The sequence below is a fragment of the Setaria italica genome, chromosome IV (genome assembly GCF_000263155.2).
Source record: "Setaria italica strain Yugu1 chromosome IV, Setaria_italica_v2.0, whole genome shotgun sequence".
NCBI lineage: Eukaryota > Viridiplantae > Streptophyta > Magnoliopsida > Poales > Poaceae > Setaria > Setaria italica.
Window position 1 is genome coordinate 10,881,479 of NC_028453.1, and position 24,678 is coordinate 10,906,156.

Genomic DNA, 24,678 nt, shown 5'->3' on the forward strand with positions numbered 1-24,678 from the left:
GGCGGTTAGGTGGATTTTGGGCCGCTGCTGCTCGGCACCCCCAGGGAGTGGTGCCGAATAGTAGTACTCAAACTCCTGGCTCTGACAAGCGTACAATATCAAACTAAAGTAATCAAGTACTTAACGGGTCGGCTGGCCTCTTGAGAGAGGAGGCCTTGGGGCAGCATTTGTTTTTTATAACACCGCACAAGAAATCGGACACCCTGGCGTTGAATTCATTCCGGGTGACTTTGCGTTGCTGCTCTCGGGTTGGATCCATCAGACCAGAGAACTCGTAGGCCGAATGGACCCTGTGTCGGCCATACATCTATGGGCTCACCAACAGGTTTGGACAGTCCCATAATACGGGGCTGTACACCGAGACATGTTAGACATGGAGACTACAGTACAGGACGGCGTGGTCTACGTGGAGGACAAGGACTAGTAGAGGATTATTAAACTACTCGTAGCAATTACAGTTGGACTCTCTAGTCAAATCCGACTAGTACTCTTGTACAGCAACCGACCTGTAACCCTACCCCCGGCAATATAAGGTGACTCAGGGACCCCCTCCAAACAATCATCAATCAATACAATCCAATCAACACACAGGACGTAGGGTATTACACGACATAAGCGGTCTGAACTTGTCTAAATTGTGTGTTCGAGTTCACCTTCGAGTTCTTAGTCTTTGACGAGTTCCATGCATAAAACACTACCTCAGGTAGCCCTCGGTATGTTGCCGGGTCTAAACACTGGCAGGTGGTACGTCAAGTAGGGGATCTCGCTAAAGATCCACTGGCAAACTCGATGGCTCCAGTCATCATCAAGCCCACCGTCGCGTTCGAAGAAGGCGCGATGTTCATCTTCGGTTCCTGGACGGCACTGGAAACTTCCACCGCCACATCACGCCGGCCCTAGAGGAGAAGCACTACGACATCAACCTCCATCGCCAAGCTTTGGAGGATTTCGTTGAAAAATCCAACAAAATTTTCAACCTCTTCCGAGGTCCAAGGGATGAGTCCGAGTACAACTTGACTTCTCCCACCAGTCAGACTGGTTCCCACGAGCGGGCACTTGAGCCATCATGCGAATCAGTCTACAATATAACTCGATTCCCGTTCGAACTCCGAAACGTGGGCGTCGTCAACCAGGCTTCCCTATCCAGATCCTAATCCAACTTGGATTCACTCGAGGATCTCGACTACTTCTCGGATTCGGACGAGGAGGTTCCTTTATCAGGTCCGCAACATGGCCTGGTAATCACATCAACCCCACAAGGCAGATTCGTCTACTGGTCTGGCATGAAACCATCTGCCCTCGCCAAGGACGACGAGTCATGCCTTGTTGCGTACCTGGACAACCTTCCGTACTAGGAGGGAACACCTCTATCTCCTATTTACGAAGAAGAGATACCCACGGAGATCATCACGTCAAGCTCGAGTAGTTTCTCCCCAGAGTGAGAACTACTCGTCATCGTCGCTGCACCAGACGACGACGGAGCAGAATAACCAGAAAGAAATCCACAACACGAGCGCCATCTAGATGACGTGTTGGCGGATGAGCTCTCCACCAACGTACAAGGAGAAGGGACAGAAAGTTAAAGGAATCGTTGGTGAACAAGGAACGTGGCACGAGCAGATTGTTGCCGCCGCCTTGTGGTTGACCTACCAATCATGAACTTGGATCACGCGTTCGAAACAGTTCAAATGCGTCACCATCACACTCCTCTGACCACCATCACCTCCATTGACCTGCTCACTCGCACGATGGCACAAGATAAGTACACCAGGTAACTGGCAGAGCAAGCGTACGAGCAACTCAATCAACAGAACCAGATCAGCTCAGTCCAACGCACCTCTTCCCATCATGGCAGCAGTGGCAAACATCCAAGTCGCAACGAAGCGGCTAGACCTAGTCAAAATGAGGTTCCTAGATCGAGAACCCCAGAGCAAGCCAACGTAGGGCAGAAGGTAGTCGGACAAGACCGTTGGGAGGTCGTGGCCACCACGGGCCTCGCCAAGAGCCTGAGCAACCTCGTGACCTCTGTGAGCAGCTCAACCAGAATCGTGATGCTCGCGTCATCATCAAAGGGCGCCACTGCAAACGCAAGCAGGAAGTCGACTACCCAGGAGAAGACACTGATGGGTTCCCCGCCTTTTCAAGACGAGTACGTGTCGGGCGTACTCCCCATACCCACGAGTAGGCCTTGGACGGCCCACTAAGGGACATACTCATACATGATCAGAACAAGGATGGGCGTATCCTACTCAGACTAGTCTTGTATGTTTATGGAAAACTACTCGGGCTGATACCGAGTAGAACTCTGTAATAGTACCCGATTAGGACTCAGACTTGTAACCCTGCCCTCCCGTGTATATAAGGCCGGGCAGGGACCCCCCCCTCAAAAACAATCCTCAGGACCAGAACATACATCAATACAAACCAACACACAGGACGTAGGGTATTACGCGATCTAGCAGCCCGAACCTGTCTAAATCGTGTTCCTTGCGTCACCATTGATTCCTTGATTCTCGACGACCCTTACCGCACAAAATACCACCTAGGGTACCCCTAGGCGGGTTGCCGGTCTAAAACACCGACAGCTGGCGCGCCAGGTAGGGGCTCTCGTCAAGTTTCTCAGCGCGAACTCAATGGCGAAAGTCATCATCAGGCCCATCTTCTTCATCGAAGCCGGCGCCACCTTTGTTTTCGGATCCTGGCTCTGCGTCGCCGAAGGCTCGGGATCGTTCCGGCACCAGATCGTCGACTCTCAGGAGAAGAAACCAGAAGAAGTGACCAGAGAAAATCAAGATTTCAAAGTCAACAAGCTCAAGTTTGACTACGCGTCGGATTCGACTTCGCCTCGGACTACTCCAACGTCTCGCTCAAGGGTCGGGCTCCGCCGACCCCAGCACTCAGGGTCGGGCGAGGCGGAGCTTCCCTCGAGGTCGGGCGAGGTGGAGCTACCCTTCCACAGGGTCGGGCTCCGCCGACCCCAGGCCTCGGAGCCTCCCTCGGGGTCGGGCGAGGCGGAGCTACCCTTCCACAGGGTCGGGCTCTGCCGACCCCAGGCCTCGGGGTCGGGCGAGGCGGAGCCTCCCTCGGGGTCGGCCAAGGTGGAGTTACCCTTCCACAGGGTCGGGCTCCGCCGACCCCAGGCCTCGGGGTCGGGCGAGGCGGAGTCTCGCTCAGGAGTCAGGCTCTCCCGACCCCAAGACTCGGGGTCGGGCGAGGCGGAATTACTCCTCCGAAGGGTCTGGCGCTCCCGATCCCAGAACTCGGGGTCGGGCGAGGCGGATTTCCACTCAGGGTCGGGCGAGGCGGAGCTACTCCCTCAAAGGGTCGGGCTCAGCCGACCCCTGGACTCAGGGTCGGACTCGCTTCGGATTCAGCGGCCCCAGTCAGCACCCAAATCGGTCTCGACTTCAAGGCGGTTCCCACACGGACTTCGCAACGCGACAAAAGTCTACCAAGATTTTCTTGCTCGAACCTGAGTTGAACTCGGGCATGATGAGGATGTTGACTCCGACTCATCCTACTCACCAGAAATACCATTATCTGGCCCAGCCCAAGGGTTGGTAATAACTTCGACACCACAGGGCAGATTCGTCCACTGGCCGGGATTGGGACCATCTTTCCTCGATCGTGACTACGACTCGCGCCTCGTCGCTCATATAGACAACCTGCCATATCAAGAGGGCGTTCCACTCACATCCAACAACGAAGATAGCTATACAGAGATTGCTACATCAAGTTCCGGAAGCTACTACCCGGACAGGGAGATACTGGTTATCACTCAGAATAATAACCCGGGCGCTAGCCAGAATAGAACCCCCAGGCGACTAGCACAAGCCGACAACATCTCTGATGATGACTCTACAGCCGACAATGAAACTCCTAAACAGCGCAGCCAACGAAGGGCACGCAATGCTACTCGAGCTGAGCGTCGGCAGTCGATGGCCACAAGTATTCCTATTACAAATCTCGAACAGGCTTTCAACGCAGTCCAAGCTCAGGAGCACAATACTCCACTCGCGGCTATCGCTTCAATCAACATTTTGATGACACTAATGCCTCAAGATAGGGATAACGCAGCCACAACTCATCTCGTGCAGCGTGGCAACGGACTAATCGCACAACTTGCAGAGCAAGCTTACAAGCTACTCGACAAAGAATCACCAATCCCGTCCGTTCCTCGCATTACGAACGGAAGCAGGGGGGCTGCAGATAAAAATGTCGCCCCACGAAACGATGATGCAGTCAACCAACCCCGACAACAAAGCCAAGGTCCAAGCAAGCATAAAGCTCCTACTCAACAGAAGGATGTGGGTGAAGCCAGCTGCACCAACTCGGTTAAAAGTGTTCGCCCTACTCGGAAGAACCGCAAGATATCCAACATTAGCGATCTACGAGAAATCCTCAACAGTCGGCGCGAACGGGAAGTCGACAGCTACAACCATTTTCCTGCTTTCACAAACCGGGTAATGAAAACAAAATTACCTGAAAAGTTCAAACCGACCGACATTACCAAGTACGATGGCAAGCAAGATCCAGTTCAATGGCTACGCTGTTACTCGCTAGCCGTCCAAGCAGCCGGAGGCAACAACGACACCAAAGTCATTCATTTCCCCATATGCATGGAACCCGCACCACTGACTTGGCTCGAGTCACTCAAACCCAAGTCCATCGACTCTTGGGCAGATTTGACAAAGGCTTTTACCAACAATTTCGCTGGCTCCATGGCTAGACCAGGCAACAAGATCGACTTACAACAAATTAAGCAGAAAGAAGGCGAGACCCTTCGCGACTACCTGAGACGGTTCTTTGAAAAGAAAGCTTTCATCATGGACATCTCCGAAGAAGACATCATTGAGTGCTTCCAAAACGGACTCTATGATCGACGGACATGCCAAGACTTCGGTCGCCGACGACCAGCCGATGTCAAAGAACTTAAACTCATGGTGCAACAGTGGGCCGATGAAGAAGACAAAGAACGCGAACGGTTCGGTTCCCACCGTAACCGCGGACGCGACAACACCCACAACAATGACACAGACAGAACTCGTCATAACGATGCTCGGAATTCCTATCCAGGTAATCATAATCGCAAAAGGAAGCCCGACAACACTGTTGCTGCCATGACCAGCTCCGGGAAAAAGGGACAGCGCAGAAACGACGACGGACCAACCTTCACGGAGCTACTCAAAAAGCAGTGCCCATGGCACCCGACTAGCAAACACTCCGCATTGGACTGTTACAGCATGTGCCGAGTCATGCAAGACTTGCCAGCACCACGAACTCCTGAAGAGTACGCCAAAAACAGAGACAAGGATAAAAACAAAGCCCGCAACAACGAAGATGAAGATGGCGATTTCCAACCAGCCTCAAAAACCGTCAACGTCATTTTTGATGGCATCCCTGGCACAACATCCAAGCGAGCCAACAAACTCGTACTCAGGGAGATCATGGCCATCGAGCCGATGGACCCCACACTGCTAAAGTGGTCGGAAGTTCCAATTTCTTTCAGCAGAAAAGATCAATGGACGAAATTTTCAGAACCCGGCCGTTTTCCACTAGTCTTGGATCCAGTCGTGGCAGGTTCAAAGTTAACCATAGTACTCGTCGACGGCGGGAGCGGCCTCAATGTTATCTTCGCCAAAACATTAAGGAAAATGTGCCTCGACGTCACTGACATGCTTACTCCAACGGATTCACCTTTCTACGGCATTGTACCCGGAAACGCGGCCATACCACTGGGACAAGTTGTCCTCCCAGTCACCTTCGGAACTAAGGAACATTACCGCACCGAGTACATCAGATTCAAGGTCGCCGACTTCGAGACTTCTTATCACGCCATACTCGGACGGCCAGCACTAGCCAAGTTTATGGCCATACCACATTATGTCTACCTGGTACTCAAGATGCCAGGTCCCAGAGGAGAGCTCACGCTACGAGGAGATCTCCGGAGATCCTACGAGTGCGACACCGAAGCCGTGGAAATTGCTGCGACTACTCAATCTCCTAGTCCCATGCAGCAAGTCTTCACAGCTTCAAAGAAACTCCATCCATCTGAACTCGAGATCCCGGAAAATAAATTGGGCTCCACAAAGGTGAAACCCGCCAGCGAGCAAGACTTCAAATCGATCGACCTCCAGACCGGTGATCCTTCCAAGACAGCCCTGATCGGAACAGGGCTGGATCCTAAATAGGAATTCGCGCTCGTCAGTTTCCTTCGAGCTAACCATGATATCTTCACTTGGAAGCCAGCCGACATGCCAGGTGTGCCCAAGGAACTGATCGAGCATTCCCTCAACGTCGATCCCAAAGCTACTCCAAAACGGCAACGACTACGCCGGTTCGCTCAGGACAGACGCGACGCCATCAAAAAAGAGTTAGCCAAGCTACTCGTGGTAGGATTCATCAAGGAAGTCTTCCATCCTGACTGGCTCGCCAATCCTGTGCTCGTTCGTAAGAAAAACAACGAATGGAGAATGTGTGTCGACTACACCGACCTCAACAAATATTGCCTGAAAGATCCTTTTGGGTTACCCAGGATCGATCAAGTGGTCGACTCCACCGCTAGATGCGCCTTGCTATGCTTCCTCGATTGCTACTCCGGTTATCATCAGATAAGCCTCAAAGAGGAAGATCAAGCCAAAACAGCATTCATCACGCCCTTTGGAGCTTTCTGCTACAAAACAATGTCCTTCGGACTCAAGAACGCAGGAGCAACTTACCAAAGGGCCATACAGATGTGCTTTGAAAAATAACTTCATCGCAATGTCGAAGCTTATGTTGACGACGTCGTCGTCAAAACAAGACACCGGGAGGAACTCATCGCCGACTTGGAGGAAACTTTCTCCAGTCTCCGCGCTTTCCGATGGAAACTCAATCCTACTAAGTGCGTCTTCGGAATACCTTCCGGCAAACTACTCGGGTTCATCATTAGCCATCGCGGCATTGAGGCCAACCCGGAAAAGATATCTGCCATCACAAACATGCAGGCACCAGCCAGTATTAAGGATGTGCAGAAACTCATAGGCTGCATGGCCGCTCTCAACCGGTTCATCTTGAGACTTGGAGAACGGGGACTACCCTTCTTCAAGCTTCTCAAACGCCACGACAAGTTCAAATGGATGGAAGAGGTAGATAAGGCTTTCACACAACTCAAAGACTTTCTGTCAAAGCCTCCTGTACTCACTGCTCCCTCGCTGAACAAGGACTTGCTCCTATACATCTCCGCTACTACTCATGTCGTCAGCATGGCAATAGTAGTCGAACAGTCTGAACCGGGCCACGCTTACAAGGTCCAACGACCTGTCTACTTCGTCAGTGAAGTACTCTCAGACTCCAAAACTCGGTATTCACCGATACAAAAGCTATTATATGCTATTCTGCTCACCTCCCGGAAGCTGCGCCATTACTTCCAAGAGCACAACATCACAGTCATCTCCGACTTCCCGCTTGGCGAAATTCTCCATAACAGAGATGCCACGGGTAGAATCTCCAAATGGGCAATCGAACTCGAAGCTCTTACTTTGAGCTTCAAGCCAAGGACAACCATCAAGTCTCAGGCTTTGGTCGACTTCATAGCTGAGTGGACTGAAAATCAAGTTCCAACTCCAGTTGAACGACCAGAGCATTGGGTAATGTACTTCGACGGATCCCTCAAACTTGAAGGGGCTGGCGCAGGCGTCTTACTCATCTCCCCCAAGGGAGACCAACTCAAGTACGTGCTGCAGATATTCTGGGAAGCATCTAATAACGAAGCCGAGTACGAAGCACTGCTACACGGCCTTCGCCTCGCAATCTCCCTCGGCATCAAACGACCACTAGTGTACGGCAACTCCCTAGTCGTCATAAACCAAGTCAATGACGAGTGGGACCGAAACAAGGACAACATGGACGCTTACTGCAAGGAAGTCCGTAAACTGGAAAACAAATTCTCCGGCTTGGAGTTCCCTCACATCGTTCGCGACAACAACATTGCCGCCGATGTCTTGTCCAAAATGGGCTCAACTCGTGCAGAAGTTCCAGTAGCAATTTTCGTACATGAACTACGCAAGCCATCCATACCTGAACAGGTCACACCGCCAATAGTTCCGACTACTGACGCCTTCCGAGAGATCATGATGATAGAAGTCGACTGGAGGACACCCTTCATCGACTACATCAAAGATCACCAGCTACCATCCAACAAGAATAAAGTTGAGCAAATCTCCCGGTGAGTAAAGAATTACGTTTTAGTCGGAGACAAGCTCTACAGGAAAGGTGCATCATCTGGAGTACTCATGAAGTGCGTCACCAGAGAAGATGGCCAAGAAATCCTAGAAGAAATTCACAGAGGAATCTGCGGCAACCACGCCTCTTCGAGGACACTAGTTGGCAAGGCTTTCAGAGCAGGGTTCTACTGGCCAATGGCTCTGGCCGACGCCAAGCAACTAGTCCAGAAGTGCAAAGGTTGTTAATTCTTCACAAAACAGCAACATGTGCCGGCATAAAAGCTAGTCACAATACCTCCAACATGGCCATTTGCCTGCTGGGGGCTCGACATGATTGGCCCGTTACCAACTGCGCCAGGAGGATTCAACAGAGTACTCGTGGCAATTGACGAGTTCACCAAGTGGATCGAGGTCAAACCAGTCACTTGCCCAAAGGCAGACCGAATCCTCGACTTCTTGGATGAAATCGTCCATCGCTATGGTTTTCCCAACAGGATTATCACAGATCTCGGGTCAAACTTCAACAATCACGACTTCTGGGAATATTGCGAGAACAGCGGCATCGACGTTCGCTATGTCTCGATCGCTCATCCGCGAGCCAATGGTCAAGTCGAGCGTGCTAATGGCATGATACTCGATGCTCTGAAGAAACGACTACATGATGTCGGCAACACCAAAGGCGGCCGATGGCTCAAAGAGTTACCCAATGCCTTGTGGGGCCTACGTACCCAACCGTGCAAGACTACGGGACTATCACCTTATTTTCTAGTATATGGCTCAGAAGCCATACTACCCACCGACATCATGTGGCAATCACCATCCGTTGAACAATACGACGAAGAGCTATCAATAGAAACGTGGCGAACGGATATCGACAGTTTGGAAGAAACAAGATGCGCAGCACTAGTGCAATCTGCCAAATACCTTGACGGTTTAAGGCGTTATCACGACTGCAACATCAAGGAAAGATCTTTTAACTCGGGCGATATGGTCCTTAAGCGTATTCAAGACACGTCAGGATTATTTAAACTCAATTCACCGTGGGAAGGTCCTTACATCGTATCAAAGGTTACAGGACCCGGATCTTACAGACTCCAAGAGCTTTCAGGAGAACAGGTGCCCAACTCCTGGAATATAGAACACCTCTGTCGCTATTACCCATAGCAGCACTCGAGTACTCACTTCAAGTGAACTACTCGGGACAACTACTCGACTGCCGACTTCAAGGGGTGTTCGCTTCAACGCGCTATCAGTACAACACGGATCCTTGCCCTGATACAAAATCTTCATATCTTTACTGAAACACAAGTACATCACGTTACATACGAGTACAAGGACTCGGCTCAACAAAGACTACAAGCAACTGCCTACTGGCGGGCTGCATTTAAGCCTCAGGCTTTTACTATATCACAAGGCCACTCAGGTCTGCCGACCGCAGAAAGGGCCTACACGCAAGGAAGCTGCGCAAAACGCAACCACGCCCAGGTATCCTACCCAAGGCACGTCCAAGTACTCCATTACCGCCATCACCAGGACAGCGGCAATGTCAAATCCGGCAAGACGCGCCTAGAAGGAACCAAGGCTGCTCTTTTGCTAGCCTTGCGAAGCCTATCTACTCTACGGCCGCACCTCCACCACCTTTCAGAGCGGGATGAAGACCGCGGCACTCATCACCCATCACTCGCTGCGAGTTCCAGCGCATACTCCGCTGGATCAGTAGCTGCGAGATGAGGCACGCGACGAACCCTCCTACGAGGATTCTTCTAGCATCGCGGCTATCCCTACGAGCGCAGGAATCTGTGGAGGGAAGGTGGCCTTAATCTATGAGGAATCTTCTAGCACCGGTGCACTCTTTGCTGGCTCTCTACACTCAAACAGAAGCAACCGCAGGCAATCCATTGCTACTAAGGAGCTTGAGTTGGTTCGACCAGCAGATGGCCCTATTTATAGCCAAAAGCTCCAACTACCACCGGCCTAAGAGTTACTGTGCACCCGTGATCAATAAGCCTGACAACTCCTGACTCCGCCCATGTGACTGCACTCATGCCGCAACGGACAAAGGAGCACAGTACACCCGTGCATCTACTAAGGACAAATGAGCACAGTACACCCGTACATCATCAAAGGACAGCCGAGTACAGTACACCCGTGTCCCTCAGAAGACGAGTACTCAAACAACATTACGACTACTCGACACGGGACTACTACAAGCCAAGCTTAGCCTACATGACGGGGGTCCGACTACTCCGACCCTGGGACCTGAGGTCGGGCGAGGCGGAGCTCCACCCTCGAAGGGTCGGGTGCCTCCAACCCCAGGACTCGGGGTCGGGTGAGGCGGAGTTCCACCCTCAAAGGGTCGGGCGCATCCGACCCCAGGACTCGAGGTCGGGCGAGGCGGAGTTCCACCCTCAAAGGGTCGGGCGCATCCGACCCCAGGACTCGGGGTCAGGCGAGGCGGAGTTCCACCCTCGAAGGGTCGGGCATAGCGGAGTTGCAATACTTCAGGATTCAACAACATTTTTTCGCAAGACAACGAACTCCAAAATCCAAAATCTTGATATTCAAAAGTATCAACATACTCGGTACAAGAACAATGGTACACACAAAAAGCTCAAAGTTCTTCTTAGAAGACGAACTCCGACATCTTGGCTGCAATAGGCTCCGCCTCCTCAAGGTACTACGTATAGGCCTCCTCTGTGCAGTTGCGAGCCACGCCATCACCAGCTCCCGCAAGCACCTGTTTGCAAACAGTCTTGCAAAGTCCCGCTACTTTACTCGGGGCAGCTCTTAGTCGCTCTACTAGCGATTGCGGTCCTACGCCTTCCTCCACGGGGGCTATGGCATTCACCAAATCTTCGGCCGCTCCAGACAGCTCTCGGAGTTCGCCCCGAAGTCTTCCCAAGTTCTGGGCATGATCTCTACATGCCACCATGGCCATGGCGAGCATCACACCATTCTGCATCTTTCGGTCCCGCTGATGCTCGCACGCAGCTTGTGCTTCAGTGAGCGTGGCCCGAAGATGTTCGGCTTCATCTGCCACTCGGTCATGAGGGTTCCTCCAATCAATAACTTGGTTCCTTGCAGATGCCTCCTGTTTCTTGAGCTCTACAAAGCAAAAGAACTCAGGCCACAGCCAACTACAGTTGGACACACCCAAAGTAGTCGCAATGCTTACCTTGATACTTCTTATTCAAGGATTTATAGCGGCTCTCCAGTTTCTCCTGCAGAACAGCGTGATCCGCGCGTTCCACGGCAAAGGATTTCGCCCCGACTTCACGAACCCGAAGCACTTCTCTCAGTCGGGCACATTCCTGCTCCAGCTGATGGTTTCTTTCCTGAAAGGATCCGAGTACGCTGTGGTGGGTTTCACGCCTCACGGCTACTCAGATCATGCGGTAACATCAGCAATATCTACTTGGACGCCCCGGAACACATCCATGGCCCTCTGGAGCTCCAAGTCAGACGGCGGGCTGAGTACTGGCCTTTGGGTACTCTCCACAAGATGAGGAATCGTGCCCAGAGCAGCACCTACAACATTTACCATGTCAGCTATCAACTATGACTACAATAACAAATTACAGGCATTTACGTGGAGCAGTCGTTTGTTTGGATTTCTCAACCACAGCCAGCGCTCCGCCAGAGGATGATGGTAGGCCGGCACTCCCCGAGCCTGATGCAACAGCAGGTACCTCCACTGAGCGGATCACGTCTTGAAGCATCGACATAGTAGCTCCAAGACGGCCGTCGTCAACCTCGGGTATCTCTTCAACAATGAAGTCCTCCAGAGGAATAGATGCTGTAGTCAAAGGTTTCGGCACTATCCCTGTCTCCACAGGGATAGTCTCTTCTGCGTCCCTGCACCAACAAAGTGTCACTACTTGAATTTAAGACAATCCAACGGCATCCAACAAGACAAGGAGGCTCACCGGATTGAACGCGGCGGCAGTCGCACACGTTTTTTCTCGGCGACAGGCGGCCGAGTACTAGGAGCCACAGGAACAGCCGCCGGCACCGTTTTCTCACCAAGACCTATAAAATCGAAGTCAAGACCAACAGTACTACTCAAATGACTACAATTGGAAGGGGCAACGCTTACCACTGGCGATCACATTGGACAGCAAGGTGCCAGTAGCAAGTACTGGAGACACCTCCTTCGCTACTCCAGCAGGCAGCCCCAGAACCGCCTGGTCGGCAATGAGCGGCATGGCAGCCGGAGGAGTTGGCGCAGTTAACTTGGGGGCTACCACAGTTTCTGTTGATGGTACCCTCTCCGGCACCATGTCAACAGCCTCATCACCGACTTCAGGGTCGGACGCGGCTATTTCTTCAAAAACAGCCTCATCTACAGCCTTCGCGAACCAAGACAAGATTCACCACATCAATAACACATTTCAAGCTCCTCAGTAACATGCAAGTTATCGACTACATACCTTGGTACCCCGAGACTTCTCAGTGGTTGAAGCAGACTTAGCAGCAGCCATCTTGTGGACAACTCTGCGTCTCTTGACAGGGGGAGAAGGCTCATCCTCCGACTCCTCGACGACGGCTTCCGACTCTTCTTCCAACAGTGTCACGTAGCCATCAAGTACTCGGGACTTCTAAACAACAAATCGGTGTCAGCAACAAGAATCCCAAAGTCAAAGAAGAACAAGTCAGGAGGAAAAACTTACCACTTCTAGCTCATACCAGGATTCATACTGACGAAGGGCTGCAGGGATTACTGGTACTCCCTGATAGTTCCTAAAAAACTTAGCCAGCGGCGCCTCCACGTCATCGTCAGATATGTCCTCCTCAGACATACACGACGGATCCTTCAGACCCCTGTACTCACTTCCCGGATGAGCACGTTTTTGAAGTGGCTGGACCCTTCTCTTCAGGAAGCTGGCTGCCACATTGATCCCAGTCAGACCGAGTGCTTTCAACTCGGTGATCTGCTGCATCTGGAGATCAAGCTCGAGGGTGTCCTCGGGCTCGCTTACCTAGTTTTTCGCATGCTTGGGCGCGTGACCAGTCACCACAGGCAAGCGAGGATCATGGTTCCCGAAATAGAACCACCTTTTCTTCCAATCCCCATAGGAGTCCGTCAGATTATACTCAATATACGCATTCGAGTTCCTGAGTTGGAACCCGGCGCCTCCAAAGACTTCAGTCCGCTGGGCACTCGGTTGAGGCTTGCAACGGAATAGTTTCCTAAATAGTTCGAGATTTGGAGGTACTCCTAGAAAAACTTCGCACAGGTGTACAAATATAGACATGTGCAGAACTCCATTGGGATTCAAGTGGACGAGCTGAAGATTGTAGTACTCAAGAATACCTCTGAAGAAGTCGGAGGTGGGCACGGCCAGTCCCCTTTCCACGAAGTGAGCAAGCATCACCGTCTCAGCCGGATGTTCCTCAAACTGCCACGCATTGGGAAACACGGGGCGCCACTGCACGATTTCCTTCGGCTGGAGGAGCTTGGCATCAACTAGCGCTTGGACTGCTTCCTCCTTCATCACTGAGTGTTGCCAAGTTACCCCAGGTGGCGGCGGAGCTGTCTGGTTTGTTGGCCCCACCTTCGGCGCCGGCAGCACCAACTCCTTCCCCTTCTTGGATCTGACCTTGCCCATCGCCGGAGCCTTGCCTTGGATCTTCTCGGGTTTCTTGCCCATCTTCTTGGAGCGCATCCGATGGACTGAACCTCAAGTTAAGGAAGAGGCTTCCACTCGGATCTAAGCGGCAATGGCGGAGGCGGCAGCACTGGCGGCGGCGAAAAGGCGAGCGAAGGCGCAGAGGAGGAGGAAGAACAGATCTAATGCCCGTATGGCGTCACAGCAACCGAAAAGGGCCTTTCCAGATTTATCTCCGCCGGCTCCGGATTCGACGTGTCAGTTGCGCAACGGACAGATTAAATCGCGTATTAATCACAATAAACACCCAACGGCTACTGCATTCAACGGATTGATGACCACTTCAATGACAGGAATCGCCTAAGTGCTCGGGGGCTGCGGGTACCGTACCCGTTGGTCAGTTTTTTCTTTTTCAAGATCTCCGAGGGTAAAATGGGCAAAAGCTGGTTTGACCCTAAGCCTAATTCTTCGACTCAACCTAAGGCTCGAGGGCTACTCCATATGGAGTGCGATTGACATCGCACTACCATATAAAAGTTACTCGGGACGGAGACAACTCGAAGCTGCAGAAAGAGTACCTTCCAGCCACGCGACAGTACTTGAGCACTTCAGTCTACAAAAACTACTCGGGTAGTGCCTGCAGTGCCCAAGACTGGCGCACGACTACAAAGTACTCGGGGGCTTGTCGGGCGTACTCCCCAGACCCACGAGTAGGCCTTGGACGGCCCACTAAGGGACGTACTCGGACATGATCAGAACAAGGATGGGCGTATCCTACTCGGACTAGTCTTGTATGTTTATGAAAAACTACTCGGGCTGATACCGAGTAGAACTCTGTAATAGTACCCGACTAGGACTCAGACTTGTAACCCTACCCTCCCGTGTATATAAGGCCGGGCAGGGACCCCCCCTCAAAAACAATCCTCAGAACCAGAACTTACATCAATACAAACCAACACACAGGACGTAGGGTATTACGCGATCTAGCGGCCCGAACCTGTCTAAATCGTGTTCCTTGCGTCACCATTGATTCCTTGATTCTCGACGACCCTTAGCGCACAAAAGACCACCTAGGGTACCCCTAGGCGGGTTGCCGGTCTAAAACACCGACAGTACGCAAGACGGTTCTACCCAACAAGCTCAAGCTTCCGGTATTAACAAGTATGACGGCAAGCAGGACCCAGTCCAATGGCTGCGGTGCTACTCGCTAGCGGTCCAAGCGGTAGGAGGAAACGATGACACCAAGGTCATCTACTTCCCCATCTGCATGGAGGTAGGGCCACTCACTTGGCTCGAGTTTCTAGAAAGGAACTCCATCGATACGTGGAGTCAGGTGAAGGCGGCGTTCACAGATAACTTTGCTAGGGCAATGCAAGGTCTTGGTAATAGGATTGACTTGTCATAAATCAAACACCAACAAGGTGAAATTCTCCGTAGTTATCTATTCCGTTTCTTCGACAAGAAGGCCACTGTCATGGACATCACGGAGAAGGACGCTATAGAGTGCTTCCAAAACGGTCTCTATGACCACCGGATATTCCAAGATTTTGGTAGAAGACGCCCGGAGGATATCAAGTCTCTCAAGACCATGATACAAGCTTGGAAGGATGAAGAATACAAGGAGATCAAGCGGTTCGAATTTAGTTGTAACAGAGGCCAGAACAACATCAACCAGAGCAACGGCCAAAATAACAGCAAGAATCGCAACGACCACCCCAACGACAACCAAGGTAAACTAGTCGGGTAGTCAAAACTGCAAGAGGAAGCTAGACAAAACTATCACGGCAATGTCCCAGTTCTCCAAGAAAAGTAGTGGAAATCAAGAGAGGACTCAGTTCAAGGAGGTCGTTAAGAAGCAGTACCCATGGCACCCACACTCCAAACACTCTGCGATGGATTGCATTAGCCTTCACAGAGTCATGAAAGATTTGTCGGAATCTTTTGAAGCAAAGGACAAGGGCAAGGCCAAAGAAGATGGAGACGAGGACGACAATGGAAAATTCTAGAACCTGTCCAACACCATCAAAGTTATATTTGGTGGCACTCCGGGTACTGATACTAAGCGGTCCCAAAAACTAGCCCTCCGGGAGATCATGTCCATCGAACCAGTAATGCCTACGTTCCTCAATTGGTCCGATGTGCCCATCACCTTTTCAAGAAAGGATCACTGGACTAGTTTCCCCGACCTAGGATGCTATCCTCTCGTCTTGGATCCAGTCGTCGCTGGCTCCCGACTCACAAAAGTACTCATTGACAGTGGCAATAGCCTTAACATGCTCTTCGCCAAGACTTAGAGGAAGATGGGCCTCAACGTAACAGATATGCTCACCCCGATGAACTCTCCGTTCTACGGGATCGTCTCGGGTAACGTGGTTGTACCCCTTGGTCAGGTGGTTTTGCCAGTTACTTTCAGGACCAAAGATCATTACTAGACCGAGTACATCCGGTTTGTGGTGGCTGACTTCAAGACTTCATATCATGCCATCCTCGAAAGGTTAGCACTGGAAGGTTCATGGCCATCCCACATTACGTGTACCTTGTACTCAAAATGCTAGGACCTAAGGGAGTACTCTCCCTACTCGAGGACTTGAAGAGATCATACGACTACGACACGGAAGCTGTGGAGCTGGCAACGACTACTTAGGTGCCAAACTCCACGATGCAAGTCTTCGCTGCCTCCAAGAAACTATCCCCAACAGAACTCAAAATCCCAGGGAAGTCGGGGGCAACCAAGGTCAAGCCGGTAGGAGAAGTCGGTATTAAAGGTATCAACCTTGAAACTGGTGATAGCTCCAAGATAGCCCTGATTGGTTCAAGGCTGGATCCTAAATAGGAAGATGTGCTCGTCAGCTTCCTCCGGGCCAACCGAGATATCTTCGCATGGAAACCATCCGATATACCGAGGGTGCCCAGGGAGTTGATTGAGCACTCACTAAACGTGGATCCCAAAGCTACACCCAAGCGACAACGACTACGTTGGTTCGCTCAACATAGAAGAGAAGCCATAAAAAAGAAATTGGCCAAACTACTTGCGGCTAGCTTCATAAAAGAAGTCTATCATTCAGAGTGGCTGGCCAACCCAGACTTGGTGTGTAAGAAGAAAAATAACGAGTGGAGGATGTGTGTTGACTACACAGACCTCAACAAGCACTGTCCAAAGGATCCCTTTGGGCTTCCTAGGATTGATCAAGTCATCAACTCAACGGTTGGGTGCGCTCTACTTTGCTTTCTTGATTGGTACTCGGGGTATCACTAGAAAGCTCTCAAGGAAGAAGACCAGATCAAGACCGCGTTCATCACCCCGTATGGACCTTTCTGTTACACCGCAATGTCCTTCGGGTTGAAGAACGCAAGCGCCATATAACAACGAGCGATCCAAGAGTGCTTCAAAGACCAACTACACAACAACGTAGAAGCGTACGTGGATGACGTGGTCGTAAAGACCAAAAATACCGACGACTTCATTGCGGATCTAGAAGAAACCTTTGCAAGCTTGCGAGCATACTAGTAGAAACTGAACCCAACAAATTTTATGTTCGGTGTACCCTCTGAAAAACTACTCGAGTTCATCATCAGTCATCGAGGAACCGAGGCTAATCCTGAGAAGATCGCTGCCATCACCAACTTGCACGCTCCATCGTGCATCAAGGACGTCCAGAAGCTGACTGGATGCATGGCGACCCTTAACAGATTCATCTCAAGACTTGGAAAACGGGGACTACCCTTCTTCAAACTACTCAAGCGGGGTTTATATTTATACCCTGGAGCAAGCTAAAATTCTAGTCGATTACGACATAACTATTACAGCTATTTTTAAAAACTACTAAAGATAAATATCCATACTTTCCCTTATTTGGTGAAGTTGATTTTGCTTTTGGGCTGGTTCCGCCTGGTCTTCCATCGACTTCTGGAATCCTAGTCAACTGCGGTTAATCTTGGTCAACGCGGCTTCATCAACAGACCCTTTTCTCTCTCCTTCATCGGCCGCCAAAATCTTATCCACAACGGTTGAATCTGGTCAAAAACCGGTATCAACAAATACAATCCACCAGAACACAAGACGTAGGGTATTACTCTCCAGAGGTTCGAACCTGTCTAAACCTTACGTCTCTATGTTACTATTCGAGTTCTTTGTCTTACGATCTCCTCGGCTGCAAAATCTACCACTTGGGCACCCTCTTGGTGGACCGTCTGTCACTCAATCCGATACTCATATTACGTTATTATTCCATGTTCTAAAAAATAGCTATGGCGCGGCAGAAATGTCAACCGGAACAAAAGGCGTCCATGTTCTCAAAAATAGCTATGGCGCGGCAGAAATGCAAGCCGGAACAAAAGGCATGGTATGTCAGCAGCATTGAAATGCTTTACAAACAAAGAGTAACGTGATATGACTTATATATTAAAACATAGGAATCTGCAATTAAAGTAATGGAACATTTTCTCGAGATCCATTCAATTATTTTGCGAACCAAAAGCATATTTTGATCACAGTTCAAGGTACCATGCCCTTGGGCAAGTCAAAAACAAATTGCTAATAGTTTCATCGGTTAAAAACACGCAAAAATGTGGAAATTTTCCTTTATCCGAGTCAGCCTCTTGATATTTCTTAATTAACGAGTAAGAGCATCTACACTTATAACTTAGTAAAAAGAAGAGTGGCGTAAGAAAGATACTCTTGACAAACTCATTTGTAAGTCCTAAAAATTAAACATATTCAATTATTCACATCCAAAGCACTGCACCCTTCACTGCCTTAGTGTCATATCCTTTCATTTATTAGACAAGCCTTTATAAGACTTAGTAAGCAAAAGACCAATGAGCATTATCATTGCTAGATAACTTTACCATCTGCTTTATAAAGTATACCGTCATTTTTATACCAATTAGATTCATTTAATCTTTCTCGAAAGACTAAAATGCTTTTCGCAACATCTTTGGATTGCACAAAGGATAACTGGAATATGTAAATCGATGTTTGTTTAGGAGTTGTGGAATCATTAAGAAATATGGCCCATTAGGCTATTAGTTGTGATTTCAGTGATTGAGTTACAATATAGCATTTGGACTAGCAAATCTGTCAAACATATCTTCAAATTATGGCAAGAATTATTTTGTGGTATCCTAGTCATGGTATCCAAGTTCTGATATCTAAGTCATAGTAAAATGATGGTATTCAGAGCATGCAAATTCATAAGAAGATGCACTTTATATTAAAATGGTAGATCTCATAAGATACACAACTTTACACTTTTATGATTGATATTTTTTTCATTAAAAGCCATTTAGATATTGAAATGGTTGCTAGAATGTTCATACACACACACACACACATTTTTTCAAATTTTGTGGATTTGCAAAATAGTCTATAATTTTAGTTTTTATGAAATTATATATAAGTCGTCCAACTATTGGGCGATTGGTAGCATTGATTTTTAAAATGGCAGGGCTGACCTTGTTGCCTTTTCATTTGATGATTTTTCGTTACCACCCGGCAACAGTTAAATGGAGAAACACCTGTTTTATTGCGTGGGCTGACCAAGTGACCGTGCAATAACTGAGCCCAAATATAATCTGGGCCATTGAATTCTGGATGGTGAACTGCCAGTGGGCCACTTCTTTTTTTTCCATGCGATGTTGAAGAAGGCCTGCCTGTAGCCAGTTCCATTCGCTCTGTTAAATTCGATCCAAATGCCGAACTCCCAAATGCCATTAGAAAGGCCCATTCTTCAACTTTCACTATTCACTAGGTGCGCACACACAGCCCATAAAGTCGCCGGGCTACACAGCCATTTGTGGCATCTGTGGAACAATTTATTCAGAACAATAGTTATACTTTTGAAATAATTATTTGTACTTTTAGAGTAAACTTTTCATACTTGGGAAAATTTCTAGTTGCTGCCGTGAATCTATTAATACTTGTGGCCCTCCTCCATGATTTTTCATGTCAACCCACGAATTCTTTTGTACCCCACTACCCCTAGACATATTCTATTAATTGAGACGAAGCTGGTTCATTTGGAATTAGCATTACGAAACAAGCTACAAAATGAGGACTAGTCTTATTGCAAATTGGAGGTTTTGATTTCTTCTTCCTTCTTTTTGTTTGTTTTTTTTCTATAGTGTATATCAAAAGAAGATGTTTGAATCCGGAAATATATGTATTATCCAAAAAAAAGGCATGCTCTATTCCTAGAACAATTATTTTTTAACACATACATGCTTTTCCTCCCTATTTCCCTTGTCACTGCATGAACTTGGTATGCTAGCATGAGAAAAAGGCCCATGAACAAGCACGGGATGCGGTGCTAGCTCCTTCTTGAACGAAACGAAAACAGTTTCTTGAGCTACTCTCCTGTACTGCAGTAACCATATTCTTAACCGATTCTCTTCTGCACTCCCAAGCCAAACCATAAGACACGGGCAATTCCACAACCACCTCAGCTACCTCCCCTGCTACGCTCACAAGACAATTCCTCGTGTGCCCCTTCTGCTTAAACGTGGAAGCCTTTACTCACACGGCTATCTGCTGCAATTAAGTCAGTCAGTCACTACACCCAAACGTGAACACAATAGAGATTACCAGGAAGGCCTAAACTTGCAGAGAACGCCCATGACTTGTGGTGTCCACTACTGTCTTCGTCGTGCTATAAAAACTGAGCAACATATGCAGCCTAGGCCATCACCATCCAGGCAGTCACCAAAGACAGCAGAAAACATTCACCACGAATTAGCCCAGTGCAGTTCACAGCAATGGCTGCTCTCGCCAACGTGGTCGCCATTGCCATCCTCGCTCTGGCGACAGGCGCCGGCGCAGTTTCGAAGCCGGCGGTTGCGGGGAGGACGACGATGACCAAGAGTCCACCGGTGATCTACATTTTCGGGGACTCGATGTCGGACGTCGGGAACAACAACTACCTCCTCCTGTCCCTCGCCAAGTGCAACTACCCCTGGTACGGCATCGACTACAAGACCGGCTACCCCACTGGGAGGTTCACCAATGGCCGGACCATCGGAGACATCATGGGTGAGATCGAGTACTTTCTCGAGAGTTTTTTCGGTGGTTTTGTCTGCCCGAATGGCAATGTGTGATGTAAATTACGCGTTCAGCTGCCAAGTTTGGCGCCCCGCCCCCGGTGCCGTTCCTCTCCCTGTACATGACCGACGACGAGGTCCTGGGCGGCGTCAACTTCGCGTCCGGCGGCGCGGGACTCCTCAACGAGACCGGCATTTACTTTGTAAGCTACAGATACGATGTTGTTTTGCCTTTTGTGTTTCTGGAAATTCTAACCTGCAAAACTGTAAAATTACCACGGCCCTGCAAACTTGTAGGTTCAGTACCTGTCGTTCGACAACCAGATATCGTCCTTCGAGCAGATCAAGAACGCGATGATCGCCAAGATCGGCAAGAAGGCCGCCGAGGAGACTGTCAATGGCGCAATCTTCCAAATCGGGCTCGGTAAGAACACAGAGTCGATTTCTTGAGCACAGTCGATGCAAGAAAAAGCATCCAAATTGACACGGCGCGAGTGCTATGATGTGCAGGGAGCAACGACTACGTCAACAACTTCCTGCGGCCGTTCATGGCGGACGGCATCGTGTACACCCACGACGAGTTCATCGGCCTGCTCATGGAGACCATGGACCGGCAGCTCACGGTAAGATCGGCCGCTCAGCCGGTGAAACGAACACGCTGCGCAATGGTTTCATCCAAAGATAGCAAGCATTCAGGACACTGGAATTAAGCGTGGGGAATGAAATTTGTTTAACGCAGAGGCTGTACGATCTCGGCGCGCGCCACATCTGGTTCAGCGGGCTGGCGCCGCTCGGCTGCATCCCGTCGCAGCGCGTCCTCTCCGACGACGGCGAGTGCCTCGACGACGTGAACGCGTACGCCCTCCAGTTCAACGCCGCGGCCAAGGACCTGCTCCAGGAGCTGAATGCCAAGCTTCCCGGCGCGCGCATGTCCCTCTCCGACTGCTACTCCATCGTCATGGAGCTCATCGACCGCCCCCAGAAATACGGTAACAACCTCGCCGCGCCGCGCCACGCCATGCCATGCTTAAGCCAGACAGCGGAAACAATGTCGGTAACCTTCCTTCGTGCGCGCATCCGTGGTGTGCAGGGTTCAAGACGTCGCACACGTCGTGCTGCGACGTGGACACGACGGTGGGGGGCCTGTGCCTACCCACGGCGACCCTCTGCGACGACCGCAGGGACTTCGTGTTCTGGGACGCGTACCACACCTCCGACGCCGCCAACCAGATCATCGCCGACCGCCTCTTCGCCGAGATGGTGGGCTCCGGCGCCGTCGTGCCGGGCAACGCCACCTCGCCGCCCCGCGTCGTCAGCGCGCCGACGCCGACGCCCACCCACGTCGCGCCGCCGCGCAAGCCTTGATCTCACGCGCCTTTTTGTGTCTATTCGCAACTCCGACTCGTGTTCCGTTAGTCGGAACTGTTCCAAAAAAATGTGCATGTACTTGTGCAGTTAAGCACCTATGCAGTGCAGCTATGCTCGATGAGTTATACAGAGAAGAAGAAGACAGCAAGACGAAATCGTAGTCTCACCATTGTAAAACATTTTTGTTTCTTGGCAAAAGCATGAAACGAATCCCAAATCTTTTTCAAATCTAAATATCCAAGAATCCGAGTTTTGTACGAGGTGGCTCGATGTCTTCCAACCGATTTCGATTTAACTCGCCAAAAGCCCAAACCCTTATCTCAAACAAGAACGACAGGTGTCGTATCCGTATATATACGCATACCACTTCTCAACACACCCTTTGTTGCTCCTCCCGCAAGAAACAAACCACAGAGAACGTCATCTGATACAATACGGCAGCCGGCGCTTTCCCAGGGTGCACCGCGCCGGCCGGTGGCCGCGGCATGCGCTGATCCAACCGAGTGGCTGGCGATGAACGCGACGGCGGATGTCTGGGTCATGATGATCGGAACTATGCTCTTCGTCGCGGTAGTGCTGGTCACCAAGCGCTCCTGGTGCGATCAGCCGGCGCCGGCACCGGTGTCCCCCGAGGAGAGCCAGAGGGCCTCCCTGGCGGCGCTGGAACCTCCCGTGGCCGTGGTGGTGGTGCCCGCGGTGGTGCTGCCGCACTTCCCGTACGCGCGGGGCAGGGCGACGGAGACCCTAGTCTGCGCCATCTGCCTGGAGGTGCTCCGGGACGGCGAGGCGTGCAGTGAGGTGCCCGGGTGCCGGCACGTGTTCCACGGAGACTGCGTCGGCGCTTGGGCGAGGAGCAAAGATAGCTGCCCGCTGTGCAGGACGAAGATCGCGCCGGGATCGGGCGCGGTGGCGGCCGCCGCCGATGACATGGTGTAGCGAATCTTACTCTGTCGCCCGTTATAGCCTAATAGGGCTTGCTTCTTCTTGCGATGACGTGGTGTAGCAAATCCTACAATGACGTAGTGTAGCAAATCTTACGATGGCATGGTGTGTGTTTGATGCACGTCGAAATACCATCATCTGTTGACATTACTCCGATTTGGCCATGTTTGAAAGATGCTGTGGCATAGCTCATTTAACAATATTGATGATCACTAACATAAACAAAGGTATTTGTTTGGATCGGTCATACAAAATTGGCATCGTTCTGTTTTCATGAAATTATTTTAGACTATGATTTGCCATTCCGTAGGTTCAGCAGTGCCACACCTATGGCGTGGAAAAACGCCGCCACACTCATGACTTGAATTAAGGGGTGTTTGGGAACGCTGCCACACTCATGACTTGAATTAAGGGGTGTTTGGGAACAGCTCGCTAAACTTTAGCACCTGTCACATCGGATGTTTGATACTAATTAGGAGTATTAAACATAGTCTAATTATAAAACTAATTACACAGATGGAATCTAATTCACGAGACAAATCTATTAAGCCTAATTAGTCCATGATTTGATAATATGGTGCTACAGTAACCATTTACTAATGGTGGATTAATTAGCCTTAATAGATTCGTCTCGCGAATTAGACTCCATCTGTGCAATTAGTTTTGTAATTAACTTATATTTAGTCCTTCCAATTAGTATCGAATATCCGACGTGACCTTCGTATTTGCTAAATTGGCTGGCAACCAAGCAGCCTCTTATAACCATATTTCATATATATATATACTCGAGGCAATGGAAGTGTGGGTTTGAAAGCATAGCCCAAGAGTCGGAGGTGGCATGGAGAGCAGCGACACAGTAAAGTGGCCACTCGATCTAGCTTCTATGCTGATGTGGCCGCCTCCCGGGCACAACGTGGCAAAGGAGGCATTGGATGGTATATATGTACGGAACTGGTGAAGGAAAACGGGTTGTATAGCCATACAAGATGCAATTATTCACCTACCAAAAATCGCATGTATTTTTTTTAAGATAGCTTTGCTTATGGGATTATAAATTGTAGTATCTGAACTTACACATAGACACACTCCACACCCACCCACACCTCACACAGACCCCTATAAGGCATACATTCTACACTCACAGGCCCACCTTGAAGAGATGGTCTCGCACACCAGATCCTAGTATGTGTTGAGGCTGCAGCAGTTCAGGAAAAATCTTGGAAACCCCCCCTCCGAAATCCGCTTCCAAAGGAGATCAAACCTAACCTAGGACCTTCTAGGCTTGTTTGTTTGAGCTGCATTTTTTGAGCTTTTCTGAAAAGCTACTGCTGGCTTTTTACTTCTGAAAAAGCCAACACTGGGCTTTAGAAGATGAGTTTAACTTTCTGAGCTCAAAAAGCTATGAAAAGCTCACAAAAATGAGCTCTCTAGCTTTCCATATAAACTTAGCTTTTCTGAACTTCCAGCTTTCTGGAAGCTACACGGGAAATTCGTTGTTTGTTTGAGCTTCTGGCTTTTCA

General features: G+C 50.1%; 2 protein-coding genes across 2 annotated transcripts; both read left to right on the top strand.

Moving 5' to 3' along the window:
- Positions 1-20,509: 20,509 nt before the first annotated feature.
- Positions 20,510-22,430, top strand: LOC101782542 (GDSL esterase/lipase At5g37690). Its single transcript, XM_004965117.2, has 6 exons — positions 20,510-20,840; positions 20,924-21,051; positions 21,146-21,272; positions 21,359-21,471; positions 21,588-21,837; positions 21,939-22,430. Exons 1-6 carry the CDS (start codon positions 20,567-20,569, stop codon positions 22,211-22,213), a joined length of 1,167 nt encoding a protein of 388 aa, XP_004965174.1. The 5' UTR covers positions 20,510-20,566; the 3' UTR covers positions 22,214-22,430.
- Positions 22,431-22,729: 299 nt separating this feature from the next.
- LOC101758662 (RING-H2 finger protein ATL39) lies at positions 22,730-23,152 on the top strand. The gene has a single exon (XM_004966812.1). It carries the CDS (start codon positions 22,730-22,732, stop codon positions 23,150-23,152), a length of 423 nt encoding a protein of 140 aa, XP_004966869.1.
- Positions 23,153-24,678: the final 1,526 nt, after the last annotated feature.

What these genes read in the sequence shown, in the direction of transcription:
- LOC101782542 (XM_004965117.2), top strand. Translation starts at nt 20,567, where the DNA reads ATGGCTGCTCTCGCCAACGTGGTCGCCATTGCCATCCTCGCTCTGGCG. An exon ending in GACCATCGGAGACATCATGG is followed by an intron (nt 20,841 to 20,923) that starts GTGAGATCGAGT and finishes TTACGCGTTCAG; the next exon opens with CTGCCAAGTTTGGCGCCCCG. An exon ending in ACGAGACCGGCATTTACTTT is followed by an intron (nt 21,052 to 21,145) that starts GTAAGCTACAGA and finishes GCAAACTTGTAG; the next exon opens with GTTCAGTACCTGTCGTTCGA.
- LOC101758662 (XM_004966812.1), top strand. Translation starts at nt 22,730, where the DNA reads ATGAACGCGACGGCGGATGTCTGGGTCATGATGATCGGAACTATGCTC.